Below are 19849 nucleotides of genomic sequence, written 5' to 3'. Positions count from 1 at the left end.
TTTTTATAAAGAAGTTCCTGGGACGGCCAGCTGATCAGTGATGTTTTGCTGTTAATCAATTTAATATTACTGGGTTTTATTTTTGATGTAAAATTGCAACAGGCAAACCGTTTGCACATTCTAATAATATTGTCAATAAAAGGTTTTCTGGTATATTTTCAATAGAAATGATTTTCAGTACTAATCAGAATAAAACCTCTGCAATGCTCAGTACAGATGACTTAAGGGTTCTGGATTTATAGAATCGTCGTCCACGTTTACCCATAAAACAAGTTTGAAGACCAGGCAGTACTGAGATGTCTGTTCAATATTCCTTCCCAAATCTATATTACAACCATTACCTTCAGTGTCCATGACCTTGAGTATGTAAGTAGTACACAAATAGATGGGTGGTATGGTAGCATAGTGGTTAGTGCTGTTGCTTCACAGCGCCAGGGTCCCAGGTTCGATTCCCGGCTTGGGTCACTGTGCAGAGTCTGCAAGTTCTCCCCGTGTCCGCGCGGGTTTTCTCCGAGTGCTCCAGTTTTCTCCAACAAGTCCCGAAAGACGTGCTGCCAGGTGAATTGGCATTCTGAATTTGCCTTCTGTGTATCTGAACAGGTGCTGGAGTGTGGCAGATTAGGGGCTTTTCACAGTGACTTCATTGCAGTGTTAATGTAAGTTTACTTGTGACAATAGTAAAGATTATTATTATTACATTCATTGAGTGCCACAAACCTGACATCCTGACTGCTCACACCAGAAAAGTAAGAAGTCCCCAAGTGGTTCCCATCATGCTAATACTACGCCATGCCATTGTGCCAACATGTTCTACCACCATCTGGTTAATACATGTGTGGATTAACTTATTATGTCACCACATCAGTTGCTGTTCCTATGCTTTTACCTTCTATGCATTTGCAAATCATCCTTCTTTTGTCCATTGTTCTCTCTGAGAAACTGGGGCTACCACTTTGTTAACAACTTTCCATAAAGTTTCACAGCTAATCCTATTCAGTCTTTGTATCCCCATCCCACCGCCAGACTACCTGACCCTTTTGATTTCTCATCCTATCCCACAATTAGAGTAATATTTGTTTAACACCAACCCTTAAACCTCTCCTATATGTGACCTGTGAGAACTGTTGCAGAATTAGTTTAATATGTATGAGCTTTGTTCTATATTAGTAAATATTTATTAGTGCTCTTTCCAAGGGCGGGTGCAGGCTCGATGGGCCAAATGGTCTCCTTCTGCACTGTAATGATTCTATACTTGTTTTGATATCGAAGTACCTGTTTTGATATAGGAGAATAATAGTTTCAGCACAGCAGAGGAGTTGCAGTAGCAAAAATCTAGGACTGGAACATCAGTGGTGGGGGGTTGGAGAGTGCCTGTTAACCCATTTAGCTAGATGGCTAGTGTGGTTCAGATTAATGCCAATGGTGCAGAGTTCAATCCCAGTTCATGCTGAGGTAGACTTGGGGATCTGTCTCTTCACCCTGCCCTGTAGTAAAGTCATGGAATAAGCTGTGGTTCAGTAACTCCCGCAGAGCGTGAATGCGATCTGAAGAAGATGCGACATAAATGTCAGAAACACAGAAACTCCACACTTTCCTGTTCCTTACAGTTGGTAACTGCAATGAGCTCAAAGACAACAGTACTTCTATCACAATTTCTTTATTGCAACTGAATGTAGAGTTCCACAAACGGGGGCCAGACATACTGACACTTGGGGGGGTTGGCAGGGGGTCTCCCAGGGGATCAGGGGTCCCTGGGTGGCCGGGCTCTGGGCAGGGTGGTACTCTGGCACCTCCAATGTGAGCCTGGCACCCTGGTAGTGTCACATGAGCATCCTGGCAATGCCACCTGGGTGCCAACATGGGTGCTGAGGTGGCACAGCCAGACTGGCAGTGCCCAGGTGATATTTTGCTCATACCAGGGATCAGGCATGGCAGTGCCCTGCCCTTATTAGGTGGGTTGTGGGGGGCTCGATGGCCCCCTTATAATTGAGTTGGGGTATTGGGGGGGGGGTTCAGGTTCTGTGGTGGGGGTCTATAGATAGGGGCCATTTTTAAATGATGCCCCAATCTCTTCCTGCACTGGCAAACAGAGCTCCTCAGTGTAGGGAATGGGACTAAGTGCAGCCTCGAAGGGACATTCACTGCTGTGGCCCCGAAATTCAACAGAGTCCATTCAAAAGCCTAGTCTTTCTTGGTGCTGCAAGCGCCAGGAAACACCTGGCTAAACGCGTTCAACATGGAACTCTGTTTCATTTCCGTTAAATCACACCTGAAGTGTTACCGCCGGGACTGATTTGTGTGTGCTTTGTGTTCCCATTGGGGTGCTATTCAGGAAGTGAGTCAGGACATGCAAATGGATCAGCACTCTGACCATGTGAATTCAGAGCAATTCTCATTCCCACTGACATCTGATTCCTTGGGGCTGGAATTAGCGCGAGAGAGTCTGACAAGCTGGAATTTCTGATAAGCACTCCACTCCCTGTACACTCTCATTCCAGCCAAGAAGATAGCTCCATGGAGCCATGGAGACCAGATTCATTGAGAAGGTCACCGTGTGCCACCAACCGCCTCCATGTTTGGAGGCTTGTGTATGGAAGAAGGGGGTGAGCAAGGGAGGTGTGCCTTTGCTGGGAGCTTAGCTGCAGTGTGATGTGGGCCTTAGGTCTGACTCAAAAGATCTGACAGCCTGACCAGGGGCAGGATGGTTGGGAGCAGGGGCGCTGTGCACAGGGCTTAGAGATAGCTGATGGCCTTGAGGGGTGGGCTAACTGATGGTGTTACCGTTGAGGCCTCTGCCTTGAGAGGGGCAGTGTGCCAGGGAGGGCGTCAAAGGCCACGGTGCAGATGTCCTTTGTTTGGGATAAGCCCGACTATTCCTCTGCTTCCCCTGCAGTGGGACTGCACTTCTGATGAGTGCACTGAGGAGTGGCAGCACCTGGAGGACCACTGATTTAGTGTACCCCGGCCCATCCTGTTGATGATGCTACTGGAGTCTGAGAGTTTCCAGAGGGGCAGCCTGGGTGGGCTCCCAGATGATCAGAGGCTTTCCGAACATTAACAGGACACAGTGAGCAGTCAGCAAAATGAACGGCCAGGGACCTGTAAGTAGCAACAAAGGGGTGTGTTTAAAACACATACTGCAACATTGGCGATCTGAGCCAGGCCACTCCAATCCCGAGGGGAACATTCCAAGTCCAAGGACTTCGCACAAAGTCACTACTGCTACTCCCCCCAGCACAAAAAGCCACCTCCTGTGATAATCTGCATAAGCAGTTATGTAAATATTAACAGATACGACCTCAAACCAGCAGGTGGTAGGAAAGAACAACCATGTAACAATGCAACCTCGGGGATAGTCGTCGCAGTGGATAGTCACATTTGTAATAACTCTTGGATAATTTTATAATAGTAATTTAATAGTTAGTGGTTTGAGTAGTTTTCGTATTGTTATCTGACCAACATTATTGTTAATCAATAAACATTCAACTTGTCACGAACTAGACATCCTCTAGTGCACTAATTCCTTCGGGCCAAGCACCAGAACATAACATGGTACCAGGCTTGCCGATCTTAATATCTAAACGGTCAAAGATCAAGGTAATAAAGAGAAGAAAAAATTCTACTAACCACGCAGAGCATTGACAGAATATAACTCAATGCACTACTAGTCATCGAAGTCAATGATTATCATAGATTATCATCATAGAATTTACAGTGCAGAAGGAGGCCATTCGGCCCATCGAGTCTGCACCGGCTCTTGGAAAGAGCACCCTACCCAAGGTCAACACCCCCACCCTATCCCCATAACCCAGTAACCCCACCCAACACTAAGGGCAATTTTGGACACTAAGGGCAATTTATCATGGCCAATCCACCAAACCTGCACATCTTTGGACTGTGGGAGGAAACCGGAGCACCCGGAGGAAACCCACGCACACACGGGGAGGATGTGCAGACTCCACACAGTGACCCAAGCCAGAATCGAACCTGGGACCCTGGAGCTGTGAAGCAATTGTGCTATCCACAAGGCTACCGTGCTGCCCAAATGATGAATGGTTCGAAGATACCACACCAGCTTCGAGTAGATGTGAATTGGTGCGCTTTTAAACAGCAATTCACATTCTACGTCAGCTCTAGGCCTTCCGGCACACAATAACAATCTTTATTATTGTCACAAGTGTGCTTACATTAACATTGCAATGATGTTACTGTGAAACTCCCCTAGTCGCCACATTATGGCGCTTGTTCGGATACACAGAGGGAGAATTCAGAATGTCCAATTCACCTAACCAGCACGTCATTTGGGACTAGTGGGAGGAAACCGGAACACCAGGAGGAAACCCATGCAGACATGGGGAGAATGTGCAGACCCCGCACAGACAGTGACCAAAGGGGGAATCGAACCTGGGACCCTGGCGCTGTGAAATAACAGTGCTAACCACAGAGTTACCTTGCCGCCCTGATCCACATACCACGCCACAGCCTGATGAACGGCAAAGAGCGTTGCTGCTCACTGTAGCAGCTCCACAGGCGATTGACATTTTTAATACCTTCACATTTGTAATGAAGCTGATAAAAATTCTGACGACGTCTTAAAAAAATTTGATCAACACTGTACACCTAAAAAGAACAAAACGTTCGAACGGTACATTTTTTGAACACGCACACAACAGGCAGGCGAATCGTTCAATAGCTTCCTAACAGATTTGAGATTAAAGGCTCAAATATGTAACTTTGTAACTTTGCAAGCGTCCATGATCCGAGACCAGATTGTGTTCAGTATTAGCAATGACAAAGTTCATGAAAGATTATTGAGGGAGAATGAACTCCAACTCGACTATGCCATTAAGATTTGCCATGCCAGCGAGCTAGCTGTGCAGCAGATTAGTACCTTAAACTGAAGAAATGTTGGGCCGAGAGCTAATCTTATAAGTCTGTCAGAATTACAAGGAATGAAAGTTAAACCAAAAATCTTGAACAAATTGATAATTTTGAAAGTTTATAATGGTAAACGAATCAACACTCTAGGCATATATGAACTAAATGTTAAAGTGAAGGATAGGATTCATAAAGTAATATTTTCGATTGTGGAAGCTGACCGTGAATCACTACTAGGCGTGGAAGCCTGTGAGGCTTCAGTAGGGTATACAGTGCCTACTGTGCTGCACAGTACGTCAGTGGATTCTATCATTAAAGCGTTGCCAGAACTATTTCAAAGATTTTGGAGTTTTGCCATTCACTTATCGGATCCAACTGAAAGAGAATGCGTAACCTGTTATACGTGCTCCAAGGATCGGCTGAAAGCTGAACTGGAGAGGATGACAAATCTGGGGGTGCTAAAGAAAATTGAAGAACCAACAGATTGGGTGAACTCCATGGTGTGCGTGAAGAAACAAAACAATGACTTGAGAATCTGCATGGATCCTGAAGATCTCAACTTAAATATAAAGCGAGAACATTATTCAATTCCAAAACGAGAAGAGATTATGAGTGAGACGTCAGGAGAGACATGCATTCACAAACTAGATGTATCACAGGGTTTTTGGCAACTCAAGTTGGATGAAGAAAGCGCAAAGCTGTGCATATTTAATACTCCATTCAGGCGCTAGTGTTTTCTCAGAATGCTATTTGATATTATTTCACCATCTGAGGTTTATCATAGGGCAATGGAACACATTGGAGAAAGAATTCCAGATGTTAGAGTGTACATAGACGATATCATCATTTGGTGTTCAACAAAAGAAGAGCACGACGAAAGGCTAATTAAAGTGTTAAGAAGCAGAAAAAAGTATGGTCTCAGGTAAAATAAAGCCAGTTTGGTGTTGAAGACATTACAGGCTGGATTCTCCGATTCTGGGACCATTTCCCCACGCCGGTGTGGGAACGGCCAGAAAAAATGGTGCAAAACGGCTACCAATTCCCCGTTTTGCTGGGAGTTAGCATGCCGGAGGCGTAGAGCACCCAGCCCTAGCTGCCAATACGCCCCAGAGAATTGCCGGGTACATTGCCCCGCATGCACATGGCGGCGGCCTGCAGCTGCTGCGCCATGTTGCATGGCGGAGGCAGCTTGCGGACCAGGTCCACAAAATAGTGCCTCCCCTTTGGCCTGCTTGCACGCCCCGGACCACCCCCCGCAATGCCCCCGGCCCCAAATAATGTCCTCCCTGCCCGTGGATCGGCTCTCCCCCGACTGTGGCGGCGCTGGACTAAGTCCGCAGCCGCCACGCCGCGTTCCCGACAGATTGGACCACACGCGACCCACACCGTCGGGAACTCGGCCGGTCGGTGGCAGAGCATAGAGGGCTCCTAGAGTACGCTGCTTTAGAGGAGGCAGAGCATTGTGAAAGCGGCGCCGCCCCCGATTAGGTAGGAAACTTGGATTCTCTGTCCGATCGTCGAACGCGATTTTGGCGTCGGCGACCGGAGAATCCAGCCCTACATTTCTGAGAGACCAAGGGCGGCATTCTCCATTGCCCAACGCCGATATCGTAATCGGCGATCAGGCGGAGAATCCCTTTTGATGCTGAAATTGGGGGTGGCGCCTTTTCCGGATGCTCCGATTCTCCAAAACGGGGTCATCGGTGAGTACGGCGCACGCCGTTGGGACGGCCTCAGGACGTCACCTGAATGCCCTCCCCCAATGCTCCGCTCCCGATGGGCCGAATTCCCAACGGCGTGGGACACGTTTGCTCTGAGTTTTCGTCAAGCTCGCGTGGCAGCTACGGACTGTGTCCAACGCCACCACAGTTGGGGAGGGGGAGCCATTCCACTGGTTGGGGGGCATCGGAAGGGACTGGAGGTCTGTTGGGGGGTAGTTTGGGGTGGCGTCGGGGGCTGCAGGGGGGCACTATCTGGCAAGCTGTGTCCGCGCACGGCATGCGCCATGTTGTATGGCGCGACCGCAGCAGGTTGTTGCTGTGCGCATGCGCGGCCACGGACCCGGCAATTCTCCGGCCGTTTATGTCGGGAACGCCGTGGGTTTTCCGTGGTGCCGACTTTTTCATCGGAAAACTAGACACTTCCTCCAGACATAGCCTCAAAATCGGAGAACCCAGCCCAAGTTGTCTGCTCGAGATGTACAACCAGACCTGGTGAAGATAAAGGCGATATTAAACATGCCACGTCCAACAGACAAAAAAGGAGTTCTCAGGATGCTAGGTATGATAAATTTCATAGGTAAATTCATTCCTAATTTATCAGCAAAAATGACATGCTTGTGGGAAATAATCAAGAAGGCTATTTTTTCCCAATGGTCTGAAAGACAAGAGCAATAAATGAAATGAAAATTGCTTATTGTCACGAGTAGGCTTCAATGAAGTTACTGTGAAAAGCCCCTAGTCGCCACATTCCGGCGCCTGTTCGGGGAGGCTGGTACGGGAATTGAACCGTGCTGCTGGCCTGCCTTGGTCTGCTTTAAAAGCCAGCGATTTAGCCCAGTGTGCTAAACCAGCCCCTATGAGTGGTGAGTTCTGAAGATAACATTGTCAGCAGCTCCAATGCTGACACTCTTTGACAAAAATCTCGACTGATGAGTCAAAAGATGGGTCAGGTGCAGTACTGTTGCAGCAAGACAGTGATCAAAATTGGAAACCAATTGCTTATGCGTCCAGGTCAATGACTGACACAGAGTGTAGACATGCTCAAATAGAGAAAGAATGTCTAAGTCTGATCAATGGCTTATGAATTATGTATATGACCTACCAACATTCTTGGTTGAAACAAATCATAGACCACTAATAGCAATTATAAGACAAAAACTTGAATAAAATGTCACCACGAATACAGAGAATGATGATGAAACTCCAGAGATACGACTTCAATCTTATTTATACTCCAGGAAAACATATCGTAGTCACTTATGCACTCTCACGAGCTACAGATATGGTGGAATAACGATGCATAGATGAGGCTGTCCAAGTACACGGAAATCTTGTGACAGAGACACTTCCAGTGTTCAATGCGAAATCAAGGTTGATCAAAGTAGAAGGATGAAGTGCCACAAAGGATCATAAAATATCTCAGTGAAGGATGGCCAAAAGGATCCTGTTCCAAATATCACAACATTTGAGCAGAACTAAGAGCAGCCAATGGGTTTTTGCTCAGGCAAAACAGGATTGTCATACCACAATCTCTAAGATCTATGATTCTACAGAAGATTCATGAGAGACACTGAGGCATAGAAAAATGCAAACAAAGAGCTAGAGATACGTACACTGGCCAGGCAACAATCAAGACATTCAGATGATGGGAGAAAACTGTGCAATTTGTCAGAAATTTCAGTACAAACAACAAAAAGAACCAATGCAACTGGGCGAAATAATAGCAATTCCATGGCAGAAAGTGGGAATGGATCTTTTCCATCTGGCAGGAAAAGAATACCTGTTAGTAATCGTTTATTTCTCTAACTTTCCGGAAGTGGTACAACTATCCAGCACGTCAGCCAGGTGTGTCACCAAACACACCAAGGATGTTTTTGCTCATTTTTGTAAGGGCCCCGAAGAATCCAGCACGAGTTTTAAGGATACAAAATAATAAAGTTTATTTACTATAACAATATATACATAGCAGTAGCAGTAACTTCCCTTGCTACCCTCTCCTTCCTCCTGGTTCCTGGACTGGCCAGCTTATTTATAGTAGGAGTTTCTCCGCCCCCCTCATTGGGGAAGTTCATACTCCCATCGGATTGTGGGATAGTCATTAGTCCCCAGCCAATCGTCAGTAGGCAGGTTATAACATCCATCCCCCCCAAAGTCCAAGGAATCCACCGTAGGCCTTGGCGAAGGAAGGCGTTGAACTCGTTTGGCCACACGGATGCCATTTGCACGCGGCGCTGGATCAGGAGACGGAGACCGGCGCTTCCGTGATGAACGGCGCGGTTGTACATCCACGGCCTGTGGACCCGAGGATTCCCCCTCTGATTCATCCTGTGTCTCCATCTCGGAATCAGAGTCTGCTGCCTCCGTCATGTCAGCGTCTCTGTCCCCATTCGGTCCCGTCATGACCTGCGCAGGCTTTGAGTGAGGCACCAGTGGAAGATTTGGAGGACTACCTTCCCTTGTTTCTGGTCTTTGCCGCTGTTGAACTGAGCTCCGGGGGCGGGGAATCTTTTGCGGGGATGATCTTCTGGACCGGACGTGGTCTACATGTTTTCGCTGGAGACGACCCTGGGCTTGCACTTGGTACGATATAGGGCCTGTTTGGCGAAAGATTACCCCAGGAACCCATTGGGCACCACCAGCAAAATTCCGCACGAATACTGGGTCACCGGGCGCAAACTGCCGAATCGGACGATGCTGAGACAATCCCGGTCCCTGCCGTTCTTGTGTGCGGTGTACTTTTGCGCCAATGTCCGGGAAGACCATACTAAGGCGGGTGCGAAGTCTCCGGCCCATTAGGAGTTCTGCGGGAGCTACCCCAGTCACTGTATGGGGTGTGGTCCTGTACGTAAACAAAAAGCGAGCCAGTCTCGTGTCCACTGATCCGGAAGACTGCTTCTTTAGGCCTCTTTTAAATGTTTGCACTGCACGCTCTGCCAACCCATTTGAAGCCGGGTGGTAAGGGGCAGTGCGGATATGGCGGATGCCGTTCATCTTTGTAAACTTAGCAAACTCCTCACTCGTGAATGGAGTGCCATTATCCGTGACCAGCACCTCGGGGAGGCCATGCGTGCTAAATGATAAACGCATTTTTTCAATTGTTGCGCAGGACGTTGTCCCCTGCATCTTATGCACCTCCAGCCATTTGGACTGGGCGTCAATTAGTAGAAGGAACATGGATCCCTGAAAAGGGCCTGCGAAATCTGCATGTAAGCGTGCCCAAGGCCGCCCTGGCCATTCCCAGTGATGTAGGGGCGCGGCCGGCGGAAGCTTCTGATGCTCCTGGCAAATGGAGCAGTTTTGGGCCACCTTCTCAATGTCGGTGTCGAGGCCTGGCCACCAGACATAACTCCGGGCCAACATTTTCATCTTGGTCACGCCCGGATGCCCATTGTGCAAGTCTGATAATATCAGCTCCTGGCCTTTTTCCGGGACAACCACACGTGTCCCCCACAAGAGGATGCCGTCTTCCACGCTGAACTCTGACAGCTTGGAGGAAAATGCCCGTAACTCGCCTGGGAGCTGTCTATGCTGCCCACCATACAGGACTATGTGCCGAACCTTTGACAGGACTGGCTCCGTCTGGGTCCACTCACGGATCTGTGATGCCGTGACAGGCAAGGTGTCCATAAAATTTTAGGGTTGCGACCACCTCACCGGTCGTGGGGGTCGACATGGGGCCGGTCGATAAAGGCAATCGGCTCAGTGCGTCGGCATTTGCTATCTGCGTACCTGGTTTGTGCTCCAGAGAATACTCATATGCAGCAAGCAACAAAGCCCAGCGCTGGATCCGTGCAGAAGCAATGGGCGGTATCGGCTTATCCTCTCTGAAGAGTCCCAGCAGGGGCTTATGATCAGTCACGATAGTGAAATGGCGGCCGTACACATACTGGTGGAAGCGTTTCACCGCGAAAACCACTGCCAGGCCCTCCTTCTCGATCTGCGCGTACTTCTTCTCCGCTGCAGTCAATGTGCGGGAGGCGAAAGCTATCGGTCGCTCGGCCCCGTTCTCCATCTTGTGGGACAGGACGGCCCCAATACCATACGGGGATGCATCACATGTGACGAGCAAAGGCTTTCCCGGATCATAGTGGGTTAGTAACCCAGACGACGACAATTGTTGCTTTACCCGCCGAAAAGCGGTTTCTTGCGGCTGACCCCAAACCCAGGTGTGATTTTTCTTTAGCAGCAGGTGTAAGGGGGCCAGCGTAGTTGCCAGATTGGGGAGGAACTTCCCGTAATAGTTTACGAGACCGAGAAAAGAACGAAGATGCGAAGTGTCAGTCGGGGTGGGGGCATGTTGAATTGCACGCACCTTCTCTGCGATGGGGTGCAGACCCTCGCGGTCCACCCGATAACCTAGGTAGACTACTACTTTTGCCTGAAATACGCACTTTGTGTGACGTAAACGGACTCCAGCCTCCGAAAGGCGTTTAAGGACAGCCTCCAGATTTTCCAAATGCTCTTGCTCCGATGTCCCTGTAATCAACACGTCATCTAGGTAGACAGCCACACGTGGTAAACCTCTCAAAATGCCCTCCGTAACACGTTGAAAAATTGCGCAGGCAGAGGATACTCCAAAGGGCAACCGTGTATATTCATACAGGCCCCGGTGTGTGTTAATTGTTACATATGGTCGGGAGGCAGGGTCCAGCTCCAACTGCAGGTAGGCGTGACTCATATCTAATTTTGTGAATGAGAGTCCGCCTGCAAGTTTCGCGTAGAGATCCTCTATGCGAGGCATTGGGTATCGGTCGAGTCGGGAAACTGTATTCACTGTAAGTTTATAGTCGCCACACAAGCGAACTGTGGCATCTGGCTTCATTACTGGCACAATTGGTGCTGCCCAGTCAGCAAAACGGACGGGCCTGATAATACCCAAACTCTCCAAACGAGTGAGCTCCCCTTCTACCTTCTCGAGCAAAGCGTAAGGCACTGGGCGCGCCCGGAAATAGCGCGGTGTGGCTCCTGGTTCAACTTGGATACGGGCTACGGCCCCTTTTATTTTCCCCAGACCAGGCTGGAATACCTCTGGGTATCGTCCTAGCACCTCAGTCAACCCTCCAGAAACTGTTTGGAGGATGTGCTGCCATTGCAACCGCAAATGGCGCAACCAGTCCCGACCCAACAGGCTGGGCCCATGGCCACGCACTACGATAAGTGGGAAACGCCCCTCCTGGCGTCCATAGACAACAGGGGTCATTGTAGTTCCTGCAATGTCCAGTGGTTCCCCCGTGTAGGTGGCCAACCTGGCCTGTGAGTCAGTTAGTGTAAGGGTCTGTATACCCTGCTTGATGCGGTCGAATGTCCTCTGGGCGATCACGGAGACCGCTGCGCCAGTATCCAACTCCATCTCAAGCGGGTGGCCATTGACCCGTACTGTCACCTTAATGGGGGCCACACGGGGAGCTGCCACACAATGCAGCTGCAGGCAGTCGTCCTCCGTCTCCACGTCCTCAGGAGTGGTCGCCGCAGGTTCATCCACATGGAAGGTACGGCCTCTGGGCTGGTCCCAGTTACGGCCCCTGGGCTGGTCCCAGTTTCGGTCGGAACGACAGCGCCTCTGGCGTCCCCAGGACCGCCGTCCGCGACGGGGTCGGCGCCTACAAGTCTGACACGGACATGGCTCCTCATCCATTGGCTCTGGAGAAGGCTCCCTTCGGGGAGGAATGTCCGATGGCCACTGGCGTCGGTCTGGTCGTTGCCTCGCCCAAGGTACCGCAGGAGTGCGGGGGGACGTTTTTGGGCGGAAAGGGTTTCGCCCCAAGGCATGCACTTCCATTCCCTGTAGCTCCTGTACTCCTCGCTCTGCGCTCTCTCGGGACAAGACTATTTGTATTGCCTGTTGAAAAGTCAATGTTGGCTCCGCTAACAACTTTCTCTGGGTGGCCGCATTGTTAATACCGCAAACCAAACGGTCGCGTAACATTTCTGACAAGGTCTCACCATAGTCACAGTATTCCGCAATCCCGCGTAGCCTGGATAATAAAATCGGCAAGGGATTCTCCAGGGGTCCTCTCAGCGGTATTAAACCGGTAACGCTGGACTATCGTAGACGGGGTTGGGTTAAAGTGTTGCCCCACTATATTCACAAGTTCGTCAAACGTTTTGGTGTCCGGTGCAGCTGGGTACGTAAGGCTCCTAATCACCCCAAACGTATGCGGCCCGCAGGCGGTGAGCAATATGACCACCTGGCGCTCGTTTTCAGTGATATTGTTTGCCCGGAAATAGTAACGCATCCGTTGCGTGTACTGGTTCCAGCTTTCCAGCGCAGCATCAAAAACATCCAAATGTCCGTACAGAGGCATGGTATAATAGAAAACAACTTCCAACCTGTATCCAACAAAAATCCAGGGAGGTGGCTTCAGCAGTGTAGACAGCTATTCACTTTTACCTTCGTCGCCAGTTTTGTAAGGGCCCCGAAGAATCCAGCACGAGTTTTAAGGATACAAAATAATAAAGTTTATTTACTATAACAATATATACATAGCAGTAGCAGTAACTTCCCTTGCTACCCTCTCCTTCCTCCTGGTTCCTGGACTGGCCAGCTTATTTATAGTAGGAGTTTCTCCGCCCCCCTCATTGGGGAAGTTCATACTCCCATAGGATTGTGGGATAGTCATTAGTCCCCAGCCAATCGTCAGTAGGCAGGTTATAACACTCATCATGGCATACCACAAGTTGTCATGAGCGACAATGGCGACAATGTTTTAGTAGCCATGAATGGACAGAGTTTCAACACATCACATCTAGTCCTCTTTATCCGCAATCCAATGGGAAGGCTGAAAAAGGTATTCACATTGTGAAGCAGCTACTCAAAAAGCAATGGATAGCTGGAAAGATCCATATCTCGCATTACTTAGCAATAGAGCAGCACCATTGATTAATGGGTTATCACCTTTCACAGTTGTTAATGAATTGAGAACTCAGAACCACCTTACCATATGTTTCCCGGGAAACAACCAATTGGAAACTCGTGAAGAAGCTCAAATTTCAAAAAAGGAGGCAGAAGAAATATTATGATAAATGTACAAGATGTCTGCAACCATTAGCAAAGAATGACAAGTTCTACGAAAAACAGGGGAGTCTTGTTGAAGGTTCAGCAACCGGTTGTTTCAGAACCACCGGATGATGTAGAGTGCAATCTCAAGACACCTGAACAAATGCTACCTCAGCACACAGAAACAAAACAAGCTGAAGATATGCAAAGCACAGAAACACAGCAAGAACCATTTTCAGAAACATGTGAATGCCAGTCAAACTTACAAGTTCAACGAGTGCTTAGAAGGTCAATAAGACACAGAAGAAAGCCAGGCAGATTGAATATGATGGACATTGAATATGTAAATAATTGAAGTATTATACATATCATATGTATTGGGTATTGAGTTTAAATAATGCATGTAAATATTGTTCATTTCCGAAGGAAAGGGGATGTGATGATATGGTTAAGCAGTTATGTAAATATTAACAGATACGACCTCCAACCAGCAGGTGGCAGTAAAGAACAACCATGTGACACTGCAACCTCGGAGAATCTGGAGATAGTCGTCATAGTGGATAGTTGCATTTGTAATAGCTCTTGGATAATTTTATATTAGTAATTTAATAGTTAGTGGTTTTAATAGTTTTCATATTGCTCTCTGACCCACGTTATTATTAATCAATAATCATTCAACTAGGCATGAACTAGATGTTCTCTGGTGCACTAATTCCACCTGGCCAAGGACCAGAACCTAACAGCCCTCCAGCAAGCCCAACAATTTCTTACCGTCTTGCTCGCCCTCAGCAGCCACGGCGCCCTGCTTGTAAATACTTGCACCAAATCGTGCCAACGTAACTTCCGTCTAAGAGGGGGGAGCATCGCAGAAAGGTGGAGCATACTGTGTCCAACCCGCTAATGAGATTTAAATCCTTGCAAATGGAAGTTTTGCATGGACCCGCAAGCGCAGTTCACAAACTTTGATTTCACCGCCAGCGAAGGACTCCCGGAGCATGGCTTTGGAATCGATATTGAACACATTTTTTGTCTTATAAATTTAGAGTACCCAATTTTTTTTCCAAATAAGGACAATTTAGTGGGGCCAATTCACCTGCCCTGCACATATTTTTGGGTTGTGGGGGTGAGACCCACGCAGACACAGTGAGAATGTACAAACCCCACATGGCCAGCGACCCGGGTCCAGGATCGAACACACTACTCGGTGCCATGATGCAGCAGTGCTAACCACTGCGCCACCGTGCAGCCCTTCAATTTTTGGATTACCTGTGATTCGCCACCTGATCGGGATTCGCATTTCCTGCACCACAAAATGGAGAATCTAGCTTCGACTCAGAGTTAAGTTCTCCCTTTTTGGATTTTTTTCTCTTGAGCAGTTGTGCATTATCTATTTACAAGTTTAAAATATATTTAATTTTCAGTCAGCTTTTGTTCATGAGTCATTATAAAGTATAAAACATGGGAGTAGGGGAAGTATGCAGTTATTTGCACCTACATTGCTTTCTAGATCAGAGGGCAGTGTGGTCCAGAGTTTAAAATGAAGGTAAAGTCTGGAATTGAGCTCCCTTAGCAGAAGAAGGTGCACATGAGGATGGGTAGATGAGAATGTTAATCTAAAACTGTAACTATGATTTTTTACTCTTCCAGGTCTCGCCCTTAAAGTCTGATATAATTCAAGAGGAATCTAATGGTGCCCCTGACTACAGCCCAATTAATATTGCTTCAGTTGTCACGATATACAAGCCGTTTATTAAATTCCTGGTACGTAGCCTTCTGTTGGTGTGCAGTGAAACTGAACTGTGCTGATAGATTGTATGAGGTGCTGTTAAATGATTGTCCAGGTAATGTTCAACTACACCAAGTGCCTGTTTTTTGGCTGTTGCCAATTTAGACCCAAGTTCTCAGGATGTGGGTAAGTGGTTTTGCTTTGCATATTTCCCACAAGGTGTCTAGCTGTGTTGGTTTCTCCGCCTAGTTTTGGGAGACTCTTGTCCATGCTGCCAGGTTTTGAGGGTGTTCGACCAACCCAGCCGAATAAGAGAATCTTTGACAAAGAGTCATTGGACTCAAAACGTTAGCTCTTTTCTCTCCCTACAGATGCCGCCAGACCGGCTGAGATTTTCCAGCATTTTCTCTTTTGTTTCAGATTAAAGCCTTCAGTTATGAAATCACTTTGTCTTGAGTGTAATTGATCGTGTATCAATTTAATCGACTAGACTTAGGCTGGAAGGATGGATCTCCGAATCAAACCGGAGTGCCTACAATTCAGCCCCCACGCGGAGAACTCGGCTGCAATATTTAAACACTGGCTGGCGTTCTTTAAAGGCTACCTCGAGACGGCCGGAGGCACCCCCTCAGAAGGTCAGAAAATGCATCTCCTGCGTTCAAGGGTCAGCCCTGGGATCTACACCCTTATCGAGGAGGCGGAGGACTATTATGCCGCGATCGAACTGTTAAAAGGCCATTATATCCGCCCTGTAAATCAGGTCTACGCACGTCACCTGCTTGCAACTAGACGGCAAAGCCCCGGGGAATTTCTACCGGGCGCTACTGATGCTGGGCCGAAACTGCGGCTGCCCGCAACTTTCGGGGAGCGAGCACACGGAACTTTTAATCAGGGATGTCTTTGTAGCAGGTATGGCCTTCTCAGTGATCCGCCAAAGACTCCCAGAAAAGGACACCCTGGGACTTTGCGAGGCACAGGCCCTGGCAGGGTCCATGGACGTAGCCTCCTAAGACGCGCAGTCCTATGCGCCCGACCGCGCGGCGGCCCCTGGGCTGCGTGGCACCCCGCAGCAGCAGCCCCACAGACCTTCCCCCTGACCCCGCAGGCCTGCGCGGCGAGACGGCCCACTAACGCCGCTGGGCCCCGCTGTTTCTTCTGCGGGTAGGCGAATCATCCCCGTCCGCGCTGCCCGGCCCGCACAGCCACCTGCAAAGGGTGTGGCAAGAACGGCCACTTTGTGGGGGTCTGCCAGGCCTGCGCTGTGGCCGCGGTCTCCAGTGACTCCGGACCGCTGCGGCAACCCCCCCTTCAGGCCCTGACCGGCCAGCGCTCACCGCCACCCCCCTATCCTAGGGCCACGTGCGACCCACGGGCGTGGCCATCTTGCCCCCTGGACACCACGCTGGACGGGTGGGTCCTGCCATTTTGTCCATCCCCGCTGCCATCTTGTCCATCCCCAGCCACCATGTGCGACCCATGGGAGACGCCATCTTGGATGGGGCCCCAGGCCCCCAGCACAGCCGACTACACGCTGCCCGATCAGAACCCGCAACTGCTTCATTTGGCCTCGGTGACACTGGACCAAAGTCGACCTCGGACAATCGCAACAGTAACAACAATGGTCTTCATCAATGGCCACGAGACGTCTTGCCTGACTGACTCTTAGAGCACGGAAAGCTTTGTTCACCCCGACACGGTAAGGCGCTGTTCACTTGTTACCCACCCTGTAAATCAAAGGATCTCCCTGGCCTCCGGGTCACATTCGGTGGAGATAAAGGGGTTCTGCCCAGCGAACCTCACTGTCCAAGGCAGGAGATTCAACAATTTCCGCCTTTATGTCCTGCTGCACCTCTGCGCGGCTACACTCCTGGGGTTGGACTTCCAATGTAACTTGCAAAGCCTGACCTTTAAATTTGGCGGCCCTATACCCCCCTTACTGTCTGCGGCCTCACGACCCTTAAGGTCGACCCGCCTTCCCTGTTTGCGAACCTCACCCCGGATTGTAAACCCGTCGCCACCAGGAGCAGGCGGTACAGTGCCCAGGACCGGACTTCATCAGGTCAGAGGTCCAAAGGCTGCTGAGGGAAGGGATCATCGAAGCGAGCAACAGTCCCTGGAGAGCTCAAGTAGTGGTGGGAAAGACCAGGGAGAAACATAGGATGGTCATTGACTACAGTCAGACCATCAACAGGTTTACGCAGCTGGACGCGTACCCTCTCCCCCGCATAGCCGACCTGGTAAACAGGATCGCGCAATACAAGGTCTTCTCCACGGTGGATCTCAAGACTGCCTACCACCAGCTACTCCTCCGTAATAGTGACCGCAAATACACTACCTTCGAAGCAGATGGGCGGCTCTATCAATTTTTAAGAGTTCCCTTTGGTGTCACTAATGGAGTCTCGGTCGTCCAGCGAGAGTTGGACCGAATGGTTGACCGGTACGGCTTACGCGCAACGTTCCCGTATCTGGATAACGTCACCATCTGCGGCCATGACCAGCAGGACCACGACACCAACCTCCGAAAATTTCTCCAGACCGCAAAAATCCTTAACTTAACGTACAATAAGGATAAATGCGTATTTAGCACCGACCGTCTAGCCATTCTAGGCTACGTAGTGCGAAATGGAGTTATAGGCCCCGACCCTGAGCGCATGCGCCCCCTTATGGAGTTCCCCCTCCCTCACTGCCCCAAGGCCCTGAAGCGCTGCATCGGGTTTTTCAGTTATTACGCCCAGTGGGTACCTAACTACGCAGACAAAGCCCGACCCCTGATCCAGCCCACAACCTTCCCCCTGTCGACGGAGGCCCGCCAGGCCTTCAGCCGCATCAAAGCAGACATTGCAAAGGCCACGATGCGCGCCATCGACGAGTCCCTCCCCTTCCAGGTCGAGAGCGATGCGTCCGACGTAGCTCTGGCGGCCACCCTCAACCAAGCGGGCAGGCCCGTGGCCTTCTTCGCCCGTACCCTCCATGCTTCCGAAATTCGCCATTCCTCGGTCGAAAAAGAGGCACAAGCCCTAGTTGAAGCTGTGAGACATTGGAGGCATTACCTGGCCGACAGGAGATTCACTCTCCTCACGGACCAACGGTCGGTTGCTTTCATGTTCGATAATGCACAGCGGGGCAAGATTAAAAACGACAAGATCTTGTGGTGGAGGATAGAACTCTCCACCTTCAACTACGAGATCTTGTACCGTCCAGGAAAGCTAAACGAGCCTCCTGATGCCCTGTCCCGCGGCACTTGTGCCACTGCACAAGTGGACCACCTCCGAGCCCTCCATGAGGACCTCTGCTACCCGGGGGTCACTCGTTTCTTCCACTTCACCAAGACCCGCAACCTGCCCTACTCCATCGAGGAGGTCAGGACAGCCACCAGGGACTGCCAAATCTGCGCGGAGTGCAAACCGCACTTCTACCGGGCTGAGAGGGCGCACTTGATAAAGGCTTCACGTCCCTTTGAACGCCTCAGCATGGATTTCAAAGGCCCCCTCCCATCCACCGACCGCAACACGTATTGCCTGAACGTGATTGACGAGTACTCCCGGTTCCCATTCACCATCCCCTGCCCAGACATGACCGCAACCACCGTCATCAAGGCCCTCCAGGGTATCTTTACACTATTCGGGTTTCCCCGCGTCCATACACAGTGATAGGGGGTCATCCTTTATGAGCGACGAACTGCGTCAATTCCTGCTCAGCAAGGGCATCGCCTCGAGCAGGACGACCAGTTACAACCCCCGGGGAAACGGACAGGTGGAGAGGGAGAACGGAACGGTCTGGAAGACTGTTCTACTGGCCCTACTCCCGCCGCTCCTGCCTAGGCCCACCCACCCACCAACGCCCCCTACAGGTGCCCCCCCCCCCCCCCCATGTCAACCGTTTGCCCCAACAGCGCCGCCTAGGGGTGACGAAGCTGCCAGGGAGGCCAAAACCACGCTCCCGGAGTTGCAACCACCTGGACCCCCACCAGAATCACCGCTGAAGTCCAGACGATCCAGAAGGACGACCAGGCCACCCGATCAACTGATTGCTTCGCTGTGACTTTAACCGTGAACGAACACTTTGTAAATATTCTCGACATCCTTGTAAGGAGGTATCATGGTACCTCCATAGCTGATCATACCATGTTAAAGGCGACTGTTACCACTGGCCACCACCCCCGCCGGACCCTTTTTTAACAGGGGGTGAATGTGGTATTATCAGGTATTGCGGTACCTATGAGGCTGATGACCATTGGTTAAACCTAGGAGTTTACCATTGGCTGTTGATATGTAGCTCCGCCCTGAGAGGCGGAGTATAAGAACCGGTGCCGTCCCAGCAGCCTTCACTTTATGTACCGAAGCTGCTGGGGAACAGGTTCTAGTCGATTAAAGCCTTCAGTTATGAAATCACTTCGTCTTGAGTGTAATTGATCGTACATCACCATCCACACTATTTACTGTACCACCTGACTTTGAGGCATCAGCCGCCTTAGAAATATGGTCTAAAAACACAAAATGCTGAAAATACTCAGCCGGCTAGGCAGCT

General features: G+C 49.9%; 1 protein-coding gene across 7 annotated transcripts in view; it reads left to right on the top strand.

The window, feature by feature from the left end:
* The window catches only part of LOC140395077 (uncharacterized), a 659825-nt gene that overhangs the window by 71834 nt on the left and 568142 nt on the right, over window positions 1–19849 (top strand). For all 7 annotated transcript variants that reach the window (XM_072482474.1, XM_072482512.1, XM_072482492.1 and 4 more), the window contains exon 14: window positions 15244–15357. In XM_072482474.1, coding sequence (XP_072338575.1) covers window positions 15244–15357 — 114 coding nt within the window. The remainder of the gene's footprint in view (window positions 1–15243; window positions 15358–19849) is intronic.

This window comes from Scyliorhinus torazame, chromosome 2 (genome assembly GCF_047496885.1).
Source record: "Scyliorhinus torazame isolate Kashiwa2021f chromosome 2, sScyTor2.1, whole genome shotgun sequence".
Classification (NCBI taxonomy): domain Eukaryota; kingdom Metazoa; phylum Chordata; class Chondrichthyes; order Carcharhiniformes; family Scyliorhinidae; genus Scyliorhinus; species Scyliorhinus torazame.
The sequence above is the reverse complement of the archived record's forward strand: the minus strand, read 5'-3'. Positions and strand labels throughout refer to the sequence as shown.